Source organism: Cannabis sativa, chromosome X (genome assembly GCF_029168945.1).
Source record: "Cannabis sativa cultivar Pink pepper isolate KNU-18-1 chromosome X, ASM2916894v1, whole genome shotgun sequence".
Lineage (NCBI taxonomy): Eukaryota > Viridiplantae > Streptophyta > Magnoliopsida > Rosales > Cannabaceae > Cannabis > Cannabis sativa.
In genome coordinates this window covers 51028657-51051155 of record NC_083610.1, presented here as the reverse complement: position 1 = coordinate 51051155, position 22499 = coordinate 51028657, and the positions used below count along the sequence as shown (strand labels likewise).

The 22499-nt window shown below is 32.9% G+C and overlaps 1 protein-coding gene across 2 annotated transcripts; it reads left to right on the top strand.

Annotated features, from left to right (window-relative positions):
• Positions 1 to 16313: 16313 nt before the first annotated feature.
• Positions 16314 to 18477, top strand: LOC115712824 (uncharacterized). 2 transcript variants are annotated; one of them, XM_061107292.1, is made up of 5 exons: positions 16314 to 16621; positions 16711 to 16906; positions 17002 to 17088; positions 17499 to 17607; positions 18148 to 18477. In XM_061107292.1, the coding sequence occupies exons 1-5, from the start codon at positions 16368 to 16370 to the stop codon at positions 18225 to 18227; spliced, it is 726 nt and encodes a 241-aa protein (XP_060963275.1). In that variant the 5' UTR covers positions 16314 to 16367; the 3' UTR covers positions 18228 to 18477. The 2 variants fall into 2 exon arrangements, with proteins under 2 accessions (XP_060963275.1, XP_030497072.1); XM_030641212.2 differs by lacking the exon at positions 18148 to 18477 and having other exon boundaries at positions 17499 to 17814.
• Positions 18478 to 22499: the final 4022 nt, after the last annotated feature.

The window sequence follows — 22499 nt, the reverse complement described above, 5'->3', positions numbered from 1 at the left end:
GAATTTTAGGAATTAGTTATTAAGATTCTTTAGATATTTTTTTTAAGTTGATATTTTATAAATATGGGAACTTAAAATGGAATATCTCCTAAATTAAGTGGTTACTACTTAATTGGTAATATTTAATTAAGTCATTGATTGAAGAATATTTAAGTTGGGTATTTAGATTTTTCTAAACAACTTAAATAAGATATTTTTCAAAATTATTCTATTTTTGAAATTTAATTAAAGTTTTTACTTTAATTTGTAATATTTCATTATTGAGATATGGAATATAAATGATTAAACAAAATACATATTTTTTTTAAAATAATGAGCTTTAATCAAGAGAAATTTGATCTCCATTGTTGGTTTTACATAGCTATTGTTTTAGTGAGTAATCCTCCCTAATGGAGGAACGTTCATTAGCAAGTTAGCGCCGTTTAATCTCGAAAGATAAGTATTCTTATAAGTTTTTTATATGGTTTATGCTCACCCTAATGGTGGCGATTGTATAAGACTTACAAGAGTATGAAACAATGGTAGAAGCTCATAAGATAGAATTGCCTTGACTCTCGCTTAAACGGGACAACGCTGAATTCCAATCTTGATCGAATAAAAGGTTGCTAGAATGTTTGACATTTTAGATGAATTGACAACTCTATTCAATGGATGATGCTTTGACTCTCGCCTAAACGGGACACTGTATCAGTTCGTTGGAAACCTTGGAAAATAAACTATGTTAGATTTAGTATTTTTATAACATATGTGATTATTTGTTTTCTGAACCTGTGTATGAATTTATAGAACCAAAACCTTACTTCTGTTTATTGATATGTTGTAGTGCCAATATGAATAACCCTCATCCCGATCCACTCCTAGTTAGTATCTTTGCAAAAGAACTCAATAGTGTGAAAATGCATCCTGGTAGTTGCATTAACTCGCACCTATTGTTGATGAATCTGAAATTCCAAAAGGCAAATCTACTAGGAATTGATTTATCAAGGGAACAATGGGTAAGACTCATACTTAATAGTCTTCCTCAGGAGTATGATAGTTTTGTTCTATATTACTTATTGAACAATCCTCACTCCTCCGACATGGACAAACTCGAGACTGAGTTAAGGGCCCATGAGCGGAATCTGATTGCAATGGGACCTCCTGGTATTGCAAACTTTAATCAGAGGAAGAAGATTAAGCATGAGGGCTCTAACAAAGCTGCTTCTTCAAGTACAATTATCAGACATCATGTTCTATGTGCGAATTGTAATGGAAAGGGACATAAAGAAGAACAATGTCCCAGGCTTCTAGACAATTCAAACGAAGGTGATGCTTTTGTATTTGAATCATGTGTTTTAGAGAATGACAAATCCACCTGGATTGTTGATTCTGGATCTACTAACCATGTATGTTCTTCGTTGCAGCTGCTTGAAACTTGGGAGAATCTTCACCCAGATGAGTTAAAGCTTAAGGTTGGAAATGGCGAGTTGGTATCAGTTAAAGCAAGAGGAACAGCCCGAATCAAGTTTAATTCTAAGAAGTTTTTACTTTTAGAGAATGTTTTATATATTCCTAATTTTAGTAGAAACTTTATTAGCGTTTCATGTTTACAAACACAATTTAATATATTGAATTTTTCGAGTTCAAATTGTTCAATTTCTCGTAATGGATTTCATATATGTGTTGCAAACATGGAACAAGGGCTTTATGTTTTAAGACCTGATACTCAAATCTCACTAAATACTGAACTTTTCAATGTAGCTAAACCTAGAAGCCTTAAGAGAAAAGAGATTGATAATGATGATCAAACTTATCTATGGCATTTACGTTTAGGTCATATAGGCTTTGATAGACTCAATAGGCTAACCAAAGATGGTCCATTGAAAAATGTCGTCCTAGGAGAACTGCCAGTTTGCGAGTCTTGCCTAGAAGGAAAAATGACCAAACGTTCTTTCTCTGCGAAGGGAGAGCGTGCCAAACAACCCCTAGGGTTAGTGCATTCAGATGTTTGCGGACCGCTGAATGTAAAAGCCAGAGGAGGTTATGAGTATTTCGTCACTTTCATTGACGATTTCTCTAGATATAGTTTTCTTTACCTAATGCAAAAGAAATTTGAAACGTTAGAAAAGTTTCAGGAATTTCATGCTTTGGCTCAAAACCAATTAGGTAAAACATTAAAGATCTTGCGAACTGATAGGGGTGGAGAATATATGGATATGCAGTTCAAAGATCATTTAACTGAACTTGGAATTGAATCCCAATATACTGCCCCAAGCACTCCACAGCAGAATGGAGTTGCAGAAAGAAGAAATCGCACTCTCTTGGAAATGGTTAGGTCTATGCTGAGTTATTCAACTCTGTCTACGTCCTTCTGGGGATATGCTATTCAAATGGCAAACGACATTTTAAATGTTGTACCATCTAAAGCAGTCCCTAAGACACCCATCGAACTATGGAATGGTCGTACACCTAGTTTACGCCATTATAGGATTTGGGGGTGCCCTGCTCACGTCTTGAGAAAGAAAGAAGGCAAACTGGAATCGCGAACTGAAGTTTGCATGTTTGTCGGAAATTATAAAGAGACTAGGGGTGGACTATTCTATAGTCACGAGGATAACAAAGTGTTTGTTTCTACAAATGCTACTTTCCTTGAAGATAACTATATGAAAGACAACAAACCGAAAAGTGAAATTGTATTAGAGGAAATGCTCACAGATACTGTTCCTTCAAATGTACCATCCTCTTCTACTCAAGAAAAGGAACATCCCACTCCCTCAGTTGTAGCAACTGAGAAAACTACTACCAAAGCTCCTGTTCAGAAAATCACCGCTCCTCGTCGTAGTGGGAGGGTTTCTACAAAACCATCTCGTTATGGCTTGGATGGTGAAATCAATATGGTCGTTGGTGACGGTATTGATGACGACCCATTAACCTATAAACAGGCAATGGCAAGTCCACAACGGAAGCGATGGTCAGCCGGCATGAATTCAGAAATGGATTCCATGAAAAAGAACAAAGTCTGGGAATATGTAGAACCACCTGATGATTATCGTCCAATTGGATGTAAGTGGGTCTACAAGAAGAAAAGAGGTGCTGGAGGCGAAGTCGAAACTTTCAAAGCTAGACTAGTCGCCAAGGGTTATACCCAAAGAGAAGGTGTGGACTATGAGGAAACTTTTAGTCCGGTTGCCATGCTCAAATCCATCCGAATTCTTCTCTCCATTGCTGGCGCTTTAGATTATGAAATTTGGCATATGGATGTCAAGGCAGCCTTTCTTAATGGGCTTCTTGAAGAAACCATCTATATGGAGCAACCATAAGGTTATGTTCTTCCTGGGCAGGAGAATAAAGTTTACAAATTAAATAGGTCCATATATGGACTTAAGCAAGCTTCTTGCTCATGGAATAAAAGGTTTTATGAGATCATCAAAACCTACGGCTTTCATCAGAATGAAGATGAACCTTGTGTTTACCAACTCAAGGAAAACCAAGTAGTAGTATTCCTGGTCCTTTATGTTGATGACATTTTGATCATTGGCAACAATGTCAAGAAAATGACTCACATCAAGGAATGGCTTGACACTCAATTCGACATGAAAGACTTGGGTGAGGCAGCCTATGTTCTCGGTATTCAGATTATCAGAGACCGGAAGAACAGATCCCTTGCTCTCTCTCAAACAGCTTACATTGACAAAGTTCTAGAGAGATTTTCCATGACCTATACCAATGGGGCAAATATGCCCTCTAGACATGGTATTCATCTATCTAAGGAACAGTGCCCTACTGATCCTCAAGAGATAGAAGACATGGCAAAAATTCCTTATGCTTCTGCAGTTGGAAGTCAAATGTATGCTATGCTATGCACTAGACCTGACATCTGCTATGCAGTTGGAATCGTGAGCAGGTATCAGTCAAATCCAAGACGGGTACATTGGAATGCTGTTAAGTATATTTTGAAATACTTAAAGAGTACAAGAGATTATGTATTAGTCTACAAGGGTGGTGCTTTAAATCCCTTAGGCTATACAGACTCAGATTTCCAGGGATGTCTTGAAGACATGAAATCTACATCTGGGATGGTGTTTACTCTTGGGGGTGGAGCAGTGGTTTGGAGAAGTGCTAAACAAACTGCGATTTCGGATTCTACCATGGAGGCAGAATACATAGCTGCGGCTGAAGCAGCTAAAGAGGTTGTCTGGCTTAGGAAGTTCTTCACCATTCTTGGTGTAGTTCCTGGAATGGAAAAGCCTCTAGTCCTGCTTTGTGATAACAATGGAGCTATAGCCAACAGTAAGGAACCTCGGAGCCACAAGAGAAGTAAGCATATAGAAAGAAAGTATCATATTATCAGAGAATATGTGGCAAGAGGGGATATACTGGTGGAGAAAGTGGACACGCAGGACAACTTAGTTGATCCATTCACCAAAGTCTTGGCAGTAACTTCATTCGAAAAGCACCGTCAGAATTTAGGATTAATTGAAATGTACTGATTTGTTTTATATTAGTGCAAGTGGGAGTTTGTAGGGTTTTATGCCCTAAATAAAACTCTATTTCAATGTAATCGAGATTATTCAATATTGATAAAGTAATAGAAGTATTTTTCATTCATTTGTGTATGTTTTGGTTCAATTAATCAATTGTTTGTCTATTTGATTTATAAATTCATCCAAACCCCTTTTCACATACTTGATCATGTTTATTGTGTTGTCAACACAGTGGAAAGTAAACATGACTATGTGAATAAAGTATTCTTAGATTTATCAGAACACTGGGTTTTACTGATATGACAATCTACAACAGAGTTTACTTGCATTTGGAGAAATGTTATGTTCTTTCCAGAACATAGGTTAAAGTAAAGCTCAGGTTGGATGCATGGAGTATGCATTGGAATGGACCGATATTGAACTTTGAAATAGATTTGTGAAACTTACCGTAAATATCTATTCAATTCAATATCATAAGTTGATCCTAGATCACATGATCGAAATCCTGATATGGTTAGGCTCAATTTCAAGAGTGTTATTCGTGTTCTTTGATTTGTTAGTTAAGCCTAATTTATGGTCAGGGCAATACATACATTTTGGGAACACGGTAGTACGATTGAGTGGGAGCGCTAACATAAATATGGAATCTATAGCTTCTATCTGGCGAATAGTAAGCAAAGGGTGATTTCCTTCGAGCTTAACCAAACGAGATAAATGATTGAGTACTCATTTCACTTAGTTGAAATATCATTTATACAGGGTTAAGTGTTTTAAGGATAAAATACATTGTAGGGTGTTACGGTAATTTAGTCCCTTTACAGTGTAAATCATCCATATAGAGGATCATTGATCACATTAGGATTATAACAATGGATAACTAATGATGTGTCTATATGGTGGAACATATAGAGCATTCTATATACTGAGAGTGAAATTCTGAGTTCTATGTGTGGATTCAACAATGAATTAATAAGTCAGTGAATTTAAGTGGTAAATTCTAGATCTGCTTATTGGAAGCTCGGATATATAGACCCATGGTCCCCCCACTAGTTGAGATAATATTACTTGTAAGACTCATTTAATTGATTTTAATTAATCAATTAAAATTCTCAAGATAGACTGTGTCTATTTGAGAATTTATCACTTATTAAGGGCAAAACAGTAAATAGAGATTTTAAAAGGCATATTTATTAATTAGGAAACTTTAATTAGTTTCATTATTAATAAAATAAATGACAATATATTATTTGATAATTAATTTTAATTATTAAATAATTAGATTTGACATTTATGTGGTTGAACAAAGGAATTGGCAGTTTTTGACAAAACAGGAAACTATCAGTGTAGGAAAAGGAAAGTTGGAAAAGTGGCAAGCCTTGTTTCCACAATGCCTAGGCCGGGCACTTAAGTTTCCTTTTCCCTTTGATTTTTTCAATATTAAATGTCAATTAATTCAATCATAGCCCTGTGTGGTCTTCTATAAATAGAAGGCAAAGGCTTCAGTTTTCAATACAACTGATACACAACATTATTCTGACAGAATTTTCTCTCTGAAAATTCTCTCTGAGCCGCCACCCTCTCTCTCTCTCTCTCTCTCTCTCTCTCTCTCTCTCTCTCTCTCTCTCTCTCTCTCTCTCTCTCTCTCTCTCTCTCTCTCTCTCTCTCTCTCTCTCTCTCTCTCTCTCTCTCTCTCTCTCTCTCTCTCTCTCTCTCTCTCTCTCTCTCTCTCTCTCTCTCTATTCCTTCACTGTTTCGAAATCTATAAGTGTTAGAGTAGTGCCCACACACATCAAGTAATACCTCAATCATAGTGAGGAAGGCTGTGTAGAATTCAGAAACAACAAAGAAGGACTATCGGGCTCAGATCTTGATTATACTCTGCTACAGAAAGGAATCAAGGGTTAGAGATCTGAGTGGGATTAGACATATATTCCGCTGCACCCAATGTAAGATTTCTGATACTTTTATGTGTTTAATTTTCCATCGTTTTAGAAGTTCATATTTAGGTTGTTAAATCAACATACTTGTGAGTAGATCTAAGTTCCTGGTAAAATAACTTCCAACGAAAACGCCAATAGTAACCCACTAAACCGAGAAAACTTCAAACTTTAGTGACTGTTTACCATAATTCCCTGGGTCTACCATAATTCCGTCTTTTCCAACAATATGCCCCAGAAAAGATACTCGTGACAGCCAAAACTCACACTTTTTGAACTTTGCATAGAGTTTATGATCTCTGAGTCGTTGCAGAACCATTCGAAGATGTTGTTCGTGTTCTGCTTCTGACCGAGAATACACAAGAATATCATTGATAAATACAATTACAAAATTATCGAGAAAATCCATTAATACTCTGTTCATGAGATACATAAAGGCGGCCGGAGCATTTGTTAACCCGAATGACATAACTAGGAACTCATAATGACCATACCTGGTTCGGAAGGCTATCTTCGGAATATCCTCTTCTCGGATTCTCAGTTGATGATATCCAGATCTCAAGTCAATCTTAGAGAATACCGTCTTGCCTTGAAGTTGATCAAACAGATCATCAATTCTAGGCAAAGGATATTTGTTTTTTATGGTTAACTTATTCAGCTCTCGGTAACCAATACACATTCGAAGAGTTCCATCTTTCTTCTTTACAAATAGAACCAGAGCTCCCCAAGGTGACACACTTGGTCGGGTGAACCCTAGATCCAACATTCCCTGAAGTTGTATCTTCAGTTCTTTTAATTCTGCAGGTGCCATTAGGTAAGGTGCTTTTGAAACAGGTTCCGCCCCAGGTATTAAGTCAATAATAAAATCTATTTTTCGCTGAGGTGGTAATCCTGGTAATTCCTCAGGAAACACGTCCAGGAATTACTTAACCACTTTAACCTCTCAGGTCCAAGTAACACAGATTTACTAGAATCAACTACAACCGCTAAGAATCCTACACACCCACTGCGTAGTAAATCCCTAGCTTTTAATGTTGAGATTCTTGGGATACGAGAACCTTGAACCGAACCAACAAAAACAAATGGTTCCTCATTCTCCGGTTGGAAAGTTACCATCTTCCATTTGCAGTCAATACTAGCAAAATACTTGGACAAAAAGTCCATCCTGAGTATAATATCAAACTCGGCCAATGGTAACTCCACAAGATCAGCGCTCAATTCTCTATCTTCAATTCTAATTAACACTGATCTAACCCACTTTCTTGATATAATTAATTCCCCGATAGGAAATAAGGTTCCAATCCCCATCTCAAAAACATCACTAGCCCTACCAAGTTGATTAAGAACTCTTGATGATACGTAAGATCGTGTAGCACCCGAATCAAATAAAACAGTAAAGACAAAACCATTAATAAATAGCTGACATGTGACCACTGAAGGGCTGGCGGCAGCATCAGCCTGAGTGATAGCAAATACACGTGCTGGAGCAGGCTTAACTTCAGGCTTAGGTTCCTCATTCTTCAACTGGGGACAATCTTTCTTAAGGTGCCCCACTGATCCACACTGAAAGCAAGCTCTCCAGTTACAGGTCCCGGGATGATGTTTCTTGCAGCGCGGACACTCAGGATAGGAGTAAGTCTAACGTCTCCCTTTACCCTAATTTCCTCGAAACCTTTTACCTTGCCCTAAACTCCCCGAAGATGGGAAAGTTCTCTTATTTTGCTCAAAAGTGGAATCACCACTCTCTTTTCCAGGGCCAGAAATAGGGAGAGTAGTGGTCCCACCAGCACCAGGAGTCTCTCGAGTTTCTTGCAAGAACTTAACTGCTCCTTCAGCTCGAAGAGCCTTGTCAACCATTTCAGCATAGGTTGTAGTATCATTTGTTGTGATAACCAGATCGTGCTTAATCTTGGCATTCAATCCCACTAAGTACTTCTCCTTTTTACTAAAATCCGTTGGTACGATTCCAAAGGCTAACTTAGCCAACCGATCAAACTTTGTTGTGTATTCAGTCACTGACATACCCTCGCCTTGTACCAACTCAACAAATTCTTTCCGCTTTGCACTGCGGACCACCTCATTATAGTATTTAGCATTAAACAATTCCCGGAATTCCTCCCTGGTCATTCTAGCAACATCCTTGGTGAGGGATACCATCTCCCACCACACCAAGGTATCCTCTTGAAATTGAAACGTGGCACATGCCACCCTGTCATTCCCGACCACTCCCATGAAATTTAATATTCTTTCGATAACAGTTAACCACTGTTTAGCCTTAAGTACATCAGGGCCTCCCAAAAATACAGGAGGTGCTTGCTTCCTAAATCTCTCATATAAAGGCTCCATACGGTTACCAGCAACATGCTGCTCCGCTGGCACCGCAGGAACCGCAGCACGCGGTTGCAGGGGAAACTCAACAGGAGCATCCCGTTGCCTGAGTCTCTGAATCTCATCTTCTTGTATTCTAGCTTGCATCTCAGCAAACCTTTGCTCCCAATCAGTCGGAGCCTGAGGTGGATCCTCTTGACCACCTCTCGGAGCACGACCGCGGCCTCTACCGCGTCCATGGGGGTTTTTGGGATTTCTACCACCCCGACCACCTTCGGTCTCAACCATTTCACCCTGCCTTCTGATGTTTCGCTGGGCGTCCATTACTTAGGACTTAGCCTGCGAACCCACGAGGCATGTAGGTTAGACAGTGGTCAAAATATTTTCAAGACCACATTTAGGGTTTTAAAACATCCATTTAATCATATATGCAATATATCTTAAAACAGTTTGCAGAAAGTAAAGCTTACGGAACCGTGAGTTGAGCTCGACACTGACCTTGATTATACATATCTTGACGGTCTTCAGTGAACAACCTGGTGGCTCTGATACCAAACTGTAACGCCCGTATTTGAAATACTAAATTTGCAAACTAACTTTAATATATTATAATTACTTAACTATAAAGATCGGGATCCCGAGTTATAAAACGTAGTTTAAAACTATATTTGTTAATACGAAACTCCTTTAAGATTTTTTTTTATATAAACAAGTACAGGCAACACATAATACAACTCAAAATATTGAAAGATCGAAACCCTCCAGGTTGCACTGCCGCGATATGTACAATCACTGTCGAGCTCCATCTCACTGTTCCTCCAGCTTCACTTTTCCTTTACCTACACAAGGTAGCAAGCTGATGAGTCAACAGACTCAGTAAGATATGCATAACATATATCTAAACCATGCGATTTCGGCTTTATGTTTAAGCCGCTTTGAGCTCCATAACTGAACCCACCAAATGATTAAGAACGTTCTTAAGGGAAGTACGACTACTGTACCAAATGCACCAAAGTACCAACCCTGTACTCGTGTTGGTAGAGCCATTATTGTACTCCCAGAAGTTACTAAGTGTTGTACCACATGCACAACGTACCCTTTGGTACTCGTGTTGGTAACACTGTAACTACTCTATAAACCTACACTAAACTAACACCCTTAAAATCACATAAACAACTAGTGTTAGTAGTGTAAATAGTTAAAACAAGCATACATTCATATATACATTATTATGCTATCTTACCTCGTTCCGTGCTCAAGTGTGCTGGTCAGCCTGAGTGGAAACGCAGCGTGACGCTTTACAGGGCCCTAAACCATAATATTCATAACTCGATAAGAGACATGCTAAAACACTTATCGGGGATTTAAAATTGAAATTAAGGATAACCTTATCGATAAATAGGATGCTAATACCCTAAACAGCACAAAAATGGGGAAAACTAGGGTTCGGGCAAAAGCCCCAACCGGAAGCCCGCTTCCTGGGTACCAACGGTCGACCAGTTCTAATGGTCCCCCAGAACCGGTCGACCGGTTCTGTGCTGGGAACCCAAAAATCAAGCCCCTTGATTCAAATCAATCCCAAACTTTCTAAAAACTTCCAGAATACCTATATGCACTATAGTAAACCAAACCCAAGCAAAAGAATACAACAATTAACACAAAATCTCAATCCACTATTAGAGCTCCAACTTGAGCTCTTAAACTCCAATTCTACCCAAACATCACAATAATTAACCAATTCAGCTCTAATCTCTCAAAATAATCAACACCTAACCCCAAAAAAGAAAATCAAACCAATAACACACTCACTGCCCCTTAAATTTCTAAAACCACATATCAAACTTAAAATGGAACCAAAGAACATCAAAGAAAGCAAGCTAGAGTGTTCTACCTTGAATTGGAGCTTCAATCACAACTGGAACTTACTGAATTGGGCTAAGAAAATTCCAGCTTGGTGCTGGTTCTTGCCAATTCGAGAGAAAGAGGGAGAGAGAGAAGTAGTTTTCTAGGTTTTTCTTTGATTCCTTCTCACCCAAGATAAATGAATTTCTTTAATTAATTAGACTTATATTCAGCACTAAAAGAAACCAAATAAGACAAATAAAGTCTTTGTCTAAAGACCTTTTTGCCACTCTAACTAACTAAACTGGCTATAAACTCCCAAGGGTAAATTAGTCATTTTACAAACCCTAAAAATTCCAACACCTCCAATACCCAACAATGATACCCCCAAAAATAATATTGTAAAACATATAAAATGCGACTCTCTAAAGGCGCAACGTCGTTTTCCACAGCTTCCGAATACAACCTCAGAATTTACGAAATTTACATAAATAACATAATAAGCATACATTAACTTAAATAAATTTCCACAATATGCAGGTTATAAATAATATTTAAACCTCATGAATAAACCCTAATTATTTAATAATCTAAAATATTAATTGTATGGGTTCATTACAAAATAACTATCTAGACTTTCACTAACTAATATATTTATTTTCTAATTATAATATATTTTAGTCCATTTATTTTAATTATTCATTAATGAAAAATTTATTTGATTTAAGTTGATCTAAAATTAATTTAAAAATAATTAATTTTTAACTTTAATCTATTTTTCAAAAAAAAAAAAATTCAAAATTATCTGCATTTAAATAATGCAATTTCAAAATTTTAAAAAAATGATTAATAAAATAAAATAAAATAAAATATATTTTGAAAATCATTCAAATTTAAGTTGTTCTGAAATTAAAATTTCCAACTTAAAATAATTTTCTTATTTAATTAAATATTCTGAAAATAACTAATATTTATGTATCAAGAATAAAATCAACTTAGATATTTAATTTTTAATTTAATTAAATGTATTAAATATAAGAATTAAATAATTAAGTACAAAATTAACTTAATTATTAATTCTAATTTAATACTAGGAAAAATATTCTAATTTAAGTTGGTCTAAAAATAATTAATTTTCAACTTAAAATATTTTTCTAATTAAATATTAGAAAATATAATTAGTTACTAGAAATAACTATCTAGAATATATCTCAATGAACTAAGTATTTTTCTAAAATTAACTTTAAAATATTCAATGAAGAATAAATTTCATATATTTTAAAGTTAATTATGTTGCTAATTTAATTTTAATTAGGTTAGACAAATATAATTAACCTAATACAATTATTTAAATAAGGCAAATGGGCCTTCACAATTGGGGTGGTTCATGTGAGGGAGGGTTGGGTTCAGTATATCGTACCCACTACTATTGGCCCCCTATCTCTCACACAAGGCCCAAAGGAGAGGAATTTAACCTTTAAATAAATAATTGTTATTCATTAAATAAGCTGAATTCTAATTGGGCCTAAATAAAATTACTTATGTGAAATTTCATTTTAGCAACCTAGTCTATTTAATTAATTAAACTTAAATGGGCTTCCTATATGCATCTAAGCCCAAAAGCAAACATATAGGCTCACACATGTCAAATGATTTGGATGACTCTATCATGTTACTAGGTTTATATAGATGAAAGAAATTGCAAGATTTACCTGTTACAAATTATTTATAAGATCTATTGACAATTGGACTATGATTAAAATCAGATCATTGGATCTGTCAACAAGTTAATCATAGTAATTTAGATCAAATAAATAATAGTTTTGTAAAAAAAAATGAATAAATAAATAAATAAATAATCAAACATTACAAATAAACATGTAACAGATAACTGGAAAGTAGGTTAAGATATTTCTATTTTAAAATTTAAAATTTAAAAAATATCTTAACTAGAATTTAAAATTTAGGCTGTTAGAGAATATTTTAAAAAAAATTCAAAAGGTAACAAATCTCTTAAATATCCTAAATTCTAACTTAAAATCAAATATCTAACCAATTTTCAAATTTTCAAGTTTATTTAAATAATTTAAATTAATTAAATATCTAATAAGATAATATAATATATTATCTTGATTTTAAAATTTAGATATTTCTAATATTATATTCTTAATCTTACAATTTAATAAATTAAATATTACAAAAATAAACAATTTAAAAAATAAGATATTTTATGGTTAGGATATTATCAATTTTATTTAAAAATAATAAAATAAAATATCCTAAGTATGAAAATTTTATGGTGAGAAACCCTAAAATTTCTATTCAAACCTAAATTAACAAATTTTTAAAAATTTAATGTTATTTTGCCAAAAATTAATTTTAATTAAAAAAATATCTAATAAGATAAAATGACAAAACTAACATTTTTCAAATCTTATAATTTAATTTAATAAAATACATTTCAAAAATAACAAATTTTTTAAAATATGATATGGTTAACAAATTTTTAAAATTTAAACTAGATTATTTTTTTTAAAAAATATGTTAATATCAAAATAAGATCATTCTAATTTTAATAATAAAATAAGTAATATCTGATCTTATAATTAAAATAAATAAAATAATCATAAATTTCAAAATTAACCATAAAGCTATTTTTGTGGAAAAATTAAAATTTCAAATTCAAAGCCTACTAATATCTAAAACTAATTTTAATTAATCAAAAATTAATAAAAATTAATTTTATTTTAATAATTAGATTTTTAATTGAAAATTCAGATTCTACACAAAATTTTACCAAAATTTGAATTTTGTTTCAATGAAAAACGATTTTTGAATCAAAAGTTATGACGAAAATAAAATTGGTGCACATGCATACCCCTGCGCACGCGGATGGGGAAGGCTGACAGAGATAGAGGGCTGCATGCAGCCTCATTGGCTGAGGGAACTCGGCGTGACATGGTTTGAGACAGCCCGTGTCTGAGTGTCCTCGGTCAGGTTGTCTAAAAACACGTGTGGGTGCCGAGTGTAGCACCTCGTGCGCGCGCGCGTGTGCAATCCAAATTTAGATATTTTCATCCAAATTCAAAAAAATCACAACTAATTCATAAAAAATTCAAATTGAGTTCTGTAAAAGCGTAAATTCATTAATTTTTCGTCTACTTTCCAGTAAAAATATTTTCAGAATGAAACAAAAAATATTTTACAACATACATTGCGATTTCCATACAATCATCAAATAAACACATAAACCATCATGAAACCATCCAAATCAACACAAACATTGTTTTAAATCCATATTTCATGAAAGTAAATCATTACCATGGCTCTGAGGCCAGTTGTTGGAATATGTTTTACCATGATCTAGAATTACTACCATGTATGTTGTTTAACATCCTAAATATGAATTTCTAAAACAATGTAATTTAAACACATATAAAGTTTGAGAAACCTTACAGTGGGTGCAGCGGAATTAAATGACTCCTTCCACTCAGATCTCTAACCCTTGTATCCTTTCTGTAGCAGAGTATCACCAAGATCTGAGCCCGAAACTCCTTCCTTGTGTTTGGATTCTTCACAGTCTTACATACTATGATTGAGGACCAACTTGATGTGTGTGGGCACATACTATGATTGAGGACCAACTTGATGTGTTCCACGATATAGATACGCTATAAACATTTAACCATCGTTCTAATCCCAATAATTAAAGATCATCTATAGATGATTTACACCGAGTAGGGATAAATTTACCGTTTCACCCCTCAATGTATTTTATACTTAAAACACTTAGCTTCCTATAAATGATATTTCAGTGAGCTAATATAATCACTGAAACAAGAGCTCTTCTATTTATCTCTATTAAGCCAAGCTCGAAGGAAATCATCGTTTCACTTCTATGTCCAGATAGAAGCTATAGATTCCATATCTATGTTTAGCGCTCCCACTCAATTGTACTATTATGTTCCTAAAATGTACGTATCACCTGGACCAAAAAGTAGGCTTAACTAATAAATCAAAGAATATAAATAACACTCTTGAGATTGAACCTAAGCATGTCAGGATTAAGATCTTAAGATTATAATATCTTTACCAAGATCAATATCGGTCCCAGTCCAATGTATACTCCATACATCCGAAACTAGCATACTTTGCCAATGTTCTGGAAAGAACATAACACTTATCCAAGGTGTAAGTATACTTTATCACTGATTATCACATCAGTGTAAATCCAGTGCACTGATGAATCAGGGACATTATCTTTTGAAGCATATAATCACAATTACATTCCACTGTGTTGACATCACTGTAATTGTGAATAACTATATGTTCTGGACTTAACGAATTTTGTACACATTAAACCATAAACATGAAAACTACATGTAAACTTAAATAACTTCTAATCTTTTATTGATAACAAATCGAATTAGATTGAAATGGGTTTTATTTAGGGCATAAAATCCCAACAAATGGGTATTTCATTTTTATTTAAAACAGTTTTTTTTTTCATTTTTATGAAATTCCACACAGAAACTCCTATAGCAACGGAAGAACTTAAATCACAACTAAAATCCATAGAGCAATCCACATAGAATCTACCGAAAAAATCACCGGAGCAACCCAAACTGTAAATTTAAAAAATAGTACATGGAGTAATTCTCTTATATTTAATTATTTTGCTTATTTTAAAAAAAAATAACATTTATAGTTTCAAAATTTAGAGTTATTTTTGCCAAAAAAAAGAAAAATTTACATGGTATACTCACTTTTGCCTTTTTTTTTTACAAAAATACTGTCATACGATTTTTTTTTTTTTTACTTTTTTACTGTGTATTTTTATAAGTTTCATACTTCAGTATACTGTGTTTATTTTTTAGTTTTTTTTTATTTGTTTTAGTGTTGTTTTACGGTCGTTTTCTAAAATTTATTTTTTTAACGTCGATTTCACTGTTTTTGCTCCATCTTGCTGGAATTAATGATTGTTTTCTAGATGTTCTCGTGGTGCTGTGGTGGTTCTATCCATGGGTGTGGAAGATGGAGGCTATAAAATACATTTCTTCTTCCTTCTCTATGGTTATTTTGTGGTTATTTTTTTTATTTTGGGTTGTCCTAAAATATATATGATGAGCTTACTAGAAAAAAAGTTTTGAGGTGTGTGGTTCTTTTATGTTTTTCTAAGTGGTTATATCTGCTTATTGTTTTATATTTGTTTTTGTGTTGTTTTAGTAGTTTTTTTGTTCTGATTTTTTAAGATTGGGCTTGCAAATATAACTGCTATTACATTGGGTATTGAGGTTGTGCAGAACATTTTTAGTTTTTTTTTAATCATGTTTTTCTTTCTTTTGTTTGATTTTTTTTAGTGTTGTTTTACAGTTATTTTACTATGATTATTTATTTGACGTCGATTTCATTTTTTTTTCCTCAATCTCACCGGAATTAATGGTTGTTTTCTAATTGTTCTGGTGTTCCTGTGGTGGTTTTGTCTGTGGGTGTGGAAGATGGAGGTCTCATTTTTTTTTAGTGTTTACCGTATAAAAGAAAAAAAAAATGGCCAAGACAGTATAAAAGTAATTTCAGCCGTGTGACAGTATTTGTAAAAATTAAGCCAAAAGTCAGTATTTTTGTAAGAACTTTTTTTAAAAAATAAAGCCCAACAAGAATTCCGTCAGTAGGCCATGTAAGTTTTGTCCAAATGGCCCAACCCAGTTACTCTCAAAAAGAGTCAGTTTCACTGCTAAATGGAGTCTCAAAAAAAAAAAAAAAAAAAAAAAAAACAATCGCAATATAGCGCGAGGAAATGGGAACACCACCTCAATGCATTCAAGAACCAACTATGGAGTTTGGGTGCTCCGATTTGAATCTCTGGCAAGAAGCCCTATCTGCTTATCCTTCCCGCATACAATCTCTCAACAAACCCCATTTGGTTTCGCTAGATGACTATTACCGCAACGAACTCCCACCTCTCCTCCACCAACGAAAACCTAATCCTTACATCACCACCTCCGAGCTCTCAAAGCTCATGCAGTGGAAACTTACCCGTGGAAAATGGAGGTACTCTCTTTCCCTCTTTCTCTCTTTCTATAGGTATACTATATATATATATATATATATAAAGTTGTGTGTATAAATCGAATTCATAGGCCGCGTCTGTTGGATTTTGTTTCGGGTTTGGACGATGACCTGGTAAAATCAGCATCGGAAAAGGGGTTTCAATCTCTCCCCAATGTATCGAAAGCTCTATCTGAGCTTACGGTGCTCAAAGGCGTGGGTCCAGCCACGGCTTCTGCAATCCTTGCAGCTTACGCCCCTGATGTTGCGCCATTCATGTCAGATGAGGTCAGGTTCATATTCTGGTTGGGTTTGTTTGTTACCTCTTTGTTTATTTATTTAATTTCATATCATATAAACATGGTTTTGGTAATAAAAAAAAGGCTATGGAGGCAGCTTTGGGAAACTCTAAAGATTACTCGGCGAAGCAATATCTGTTGTTTGCAAATAAATTACAGACCAAAGCAAAGGTCAGTGAACAAATTAATTCTTTATCTACGGGTCAATGCTGCATAGTTGATGAGCTAGGTATTTTGTTCGTGGCCATATGAAAGAATGATTTTTATGATTCAAAATTCGAACTAGTTACGAAGACTTATTTTTTAAGTAGAACCATTTATGTGTGTGATTGAGGCTTATGATTCAAATTTGTAGAAAGTGCAATCCTCCTGTATAAGTGGTAAAAAGGGGTAAATTTAGTTGCCAACTTATGAATACTTATGGAGGATGAGGCATGTTGACATGTTGTATGACTTGAAGTTCTAATCTTACAAATACAATCATAATTAATAATTTGTAGGTTCATCTTAATTCAATTTAGGATGAGTACATGAGAATTGACATGTATACTAATGAGTAATGAACTAATAACAACACACAGGAGTTGAGTTCAGGAGAAGAGAGCTTCACACCATCAGACGTGGAAAGAGCTTTATGGAGCTCTGTTGTAGCGGAAAAGATGCTATCTTCACAGTCAAAGTCTAATGAAAGTAAAACTTTAAGACAAAAGAGAAAGCGTTAATTTTGTAATTCCATTTGCTGACTTCAACTTTTATAAATTTGAACTCTTAGGTGGTTTAATGCTTCTTTCTGTTTTTTTGCCAAAACAGTGGTTCACCAACTGAGTTTAATTTTAGTGAGATGTATTTTTAAAAACAATGGTTCAAAATGTTAGTGATTTATTTATTTTTTTGATAGTTAAATGTTAGTGATTATATATATAATTTGCTTTGGGGAATTATGTGTCTTGCCCCATCGGTGGGAACAAATCTAATGGTCTATTGTATTCTTGATAGAGTTTTGGTCTACCGCTGTATTTTATATTTTATTTTGGGGGAATTATTTAATATATTATTTTATATTGATTTTGGTTGTGATTTAAGATTTTTTTCTAACTTGCTATGTAGATTTTGGTAAAAATACAAAAAGAAAATTATTTTAAAGTAAAAAAAAAAAAAAACCCCCTTTACTTTATTTATAATATCCAGGTTAATTTTTTTTTTTTTTTTTTTTTTTTTTTTTTTATGCAGATTTGTCTGTCAAAGGCATTTTCTATTGTCAAGATTTTCTTACACTTTACGTCCTTAACACACGAGGCTTCTGCTGCTAATAATAATGGTTTTAGAGATGAGACCGTCTTTGTTGGGTTATTTTTTTGTTTTCCTTCTTTCTCTAAGCTACTATGTAATTTGGCCTGTGAGAAGGAAGAATGTTACAGCAAGGAAAAGAAATAATGAAATAGAGAAAGTATATCTGAGAAAATATTCTGAGGATATCTAAATGAAAAACAACAACAAATGGATGCTCTTTTTCTTAAAGAGAAGAAGATAATAAGAAAAAAGCTTACTTTTGTCTAAAAATGTAGTTTTCACAAATGTTGGGTCTTACATATTTGTTTCGTAATAGAGTGTTCGTCTAATTCAATTTGCATCATTTTGCTCATAGTGCATCTGATTCAATTTAATTCGCACAATAGCTCAAATCCAATTCAATTCACAAAAATATGGATTAGATCGATTATTTTTTATTGGTTACTTTTTAATATTAAATTATTTAATATTTATCAAAAAAAATATTTTTTTTTCACATAACTAAAACATAAAATAAAATAAATTATTATTGTTTTATGTCTCCATCAATAAAGTGAAATAAATAAAATAACAAATAACAAATTTAAAAAAAGAAAAAATAATTGTATGTAAAAAAGAATATTTTTTTTTTTGAATAAAAACATCAATTACAAACTAGCAGCACTTAGGCATATTTGCGAACATGCTACCACCAGTAGCACAAGAGGATAAAACATCTATCCAAACATTAGACACTTGGGTTAATCTCGCCCACCTAGCTAAACAATTAGGCACCTTATTACAATTTCTAGGATAAAAAATAAAGTCTAAAGAATTAAAATTGCTGATGATCCTTAAGATATTATAAAACAAGTTACCCTAGTCCGTTGGAACAATCTCTCTGTTTTTTAGAGCTTTTACAACCGATTGACAGTTAGCTCCAATCCAAACATCCAAGCAAGACCAACGCAAAGCCAGATCAATGCCCAACTGAATAGCAGCAGTTTCTGCAAACATCACTGAAAGAAACACAGGGATAAACCGAGTTTCAGCTGCAACTAAAGTTCTTTTATGATCCCTTATTATCGCACCTATACCGCACCCCAAATTACATGGCAAGATAGATGCATTAGTATTTATTAAGAATTTACCAAGGGGAGGGGGCTGCCAAGAACACGACTGCAGGTTTTCTACATATTTATTTTCGTTGGCTCTCTCCGCAGATGAGTATCCAAAACCTCCAACGCCCAAGGAATCCAATAAACATCAGTAGGTATTTTATTTTGGAAAACAAATTAGTTTCGTCGTTTCCAAATCAACCAGGATACACCAATAAATTGGGTCATTTCATCTTTTGAGAGATGTTCAACCAACGTACGTTGAAAACACTAATGTTTGTTTGCACGACCAATCCTCATTCCAAGAAGCACCCAAAATGACATATGTATACAGCCATAAGTCTGTGGGAAAATGTCCAATGAGACTTGAAGCGGAGACTTTAAAAATTATGTCCCAAAGAATCTTCCTCTAGAACAAATTTTTTTAGGAGAAGCATTGGGTCTCTCCTCTCTTTCATAACCTCACTTTTGTCTCTTCATATGAATATTTGAATGAGACACCTAAAAATAAAAGTTACCAATCGCATTTTATTACCAAACACATTTTTTTTAGAAATTAAAAATAAAGATGTATTTTAATGTATGTTTCAAAAATCTAAAAACAAAAAAAAATTGATAAAATGCACTCATAGAAAAGTAAATACATTTTTATTTTTTTTTAAAAAAATATAATTGGTTGGTAATTTCTTTTCGAAAATAAAAAATAAAAAATAAAAAAATGTATTTGATAACTTTTATTTTTATTTTATTTTTCTATTTAAGTGGGGAAAGAGAAAGTGGTTGGAGATAATAAAATTATGTGAATATTAATAAGGAAAATTTACACTAAAATATTAATTTTTTTTTTTTCAAACTTTACATTTATACTTTTGAGAAAAAAAAATTTACATTTATATTTTTCCTACTTAATGTTTTTCTTTTTTAATGTTTTCTATTATTAAAGTTTCAAAAAAAAAAAAATTCTTTATATTTTTTAGTCATCTTTAGTTGATTTTTTTAAATCAGATGCTAATCCTTTATTTTCTTTCTTTCTCTTCTCTCTCTATTTCTCTTTTTAATTTTTTCCAATTCTCTCCCTCTCTCTCTCTTTTTTTCTCAAACTATTATTTTTATCATTGTATATCTATAAGGAACACTTCTTAATGGGTAATACCCATTGATGGGAACTAAAAAAAATTAATAAGGTAATAATCTAATAACCTTTTATGGCAAGTTTCTAAAAATTATTTTTTTAAAAAAAATTATATTTATTTTTTATAAAATTGGAAATAATAATTACAACTAATAATTTGAAAAAAAATTATAAATTATTTTTAAAATTTAATTAAAATTACTACTTTATTATTTTATGAAATTATGAGTTTATTAATAATTTATTATTGTAAAACTAAAAATCATTTAGATGTATATTAATGTGTTTTTTTTATTAGAAGAATATGAGCTTCATTGTGGAATCCAATTGTCTTAATATTATTCATATTCTTAAAAATAAAACGCTACAATACTTCTTAGTTCTTACTTAGGCTATCATTGTTAGAAAAATATTATTACCATCCAATGATTTTTTTGATATTACCATGAATCATTCTCCTAGAATAACTAATGAGGTGTTGTTCATTATTTATATTTTTAGGATTGGAAGATGATAATCTTGTCTAGGGGTCAAATATAATTTTTTGTGCTGAAATTCTTGTGTTGGCAATTACCATTATTCAATAATGTTTATGACACTTTTTTCTTCCTTCATTTTTTTTTGTTAAAATTTTCTTCATTGGTTTTGTTCTTATAGATTTGGTAAGCTCAAGTATTTTTAAAAAAAATAAAAACATATAAATAATTGTTAATTATTATAAAATTAAAGATTTTATGTTTAAAAAAAAATCTTATACATTTTATGTGCATTACAGTTTAAAGCTTAAAATTATTATTTTTTTTATTTTCAGTAATGCAATTTAGAATTCTAGTATGAAGAAATTTTATAAAAAGATAAATATACACTTTTTTCCTTTTTAATCTTTAAAATGATTTTTATTAAAAAAAAAATAGTTTGTTAATTTTTTTAGTGTGTTTTATTTTTTAAATAACAATTCCATTTATAAATTTTTTATTTCTATTAATAGTTTTATCTATTTTAGGAATATAGAGAATAACAAAATAGGAAATATTAATTTTTTAATATTTAATTAATGATTATAAATATCAACCATTAGATATTTGATCCAATGGTCAAGAATAAAATACCCATACATGGGTAATACCCATTAAGAGCATACCCATATCTATAAATATACATAATAAGATACATTTTTTTAACACCTTTTCTCTCTCTTGCAAAAAAATTAAAAACACTTCTTTTATAGTTTTCTATCTTTTACATGTTAATAAAAGTAATATATTTTTTTGGATGTTTTATAATTTATTCAGAGTTAATTTATGAATGATTTACATATTTTAACAAGATTGTAGTCTTGTTATTTTTTTTTGTTATTTTATAGTTATTGTTTAGTGTTAACCGAGGTTTTCGGCAACTAATAAGATATTATAAAGTTAGAGAGCTGTAAGAAAATTAGAGAAGGATTTTTACGGGTTGGGGCGTTAATGAGCCTTAGTCCACGAGTCTTTGTTATTTATGGATGTATTTAATACAGACAATGTATTTGGTGAGTGTTTCACTCTTATAAATACAGAGAATGTTCTTGGTGAGTATTTACTCTACTTGCTCTTATGCTGCCCAAGATTCTCCATCCCATTTAATGAGCTTTGAGGGGGTATTTATAGTGTTTTGGTGGGGTGATCCCCAGAAATGTATCTGTAAGTATCCATAAAGTTGGTCATTCCCAATGAATATACCATGAGTAATGCATGGTCAAATCCCTAGGTGCTGTAGGGCTTTTATGTGGAATGTCCTTATTATCTTTTGACTGATGTGACTCTTCACAGTGTAGCCGTCGCTAGACTTAAACGATCATTACTTTGTAGCTGCTGGTTGGAGGTTGTGCCGTCAGACTTTATTGCGTGTAGCAGTCCCAACACGCTTCCTCCCATGCGGCATTAAATGCGACTTGATTGCTCAGGAGAAACCTGACACTTCGCGGAGATGCCTTAACGTTACTTCGAGCTTCCGGGAGCATATGGGGTTCCATACGCCTTCTCCAGGAGCTACGTCCTAGAAGCCACCTTACGGCATAAAGACTT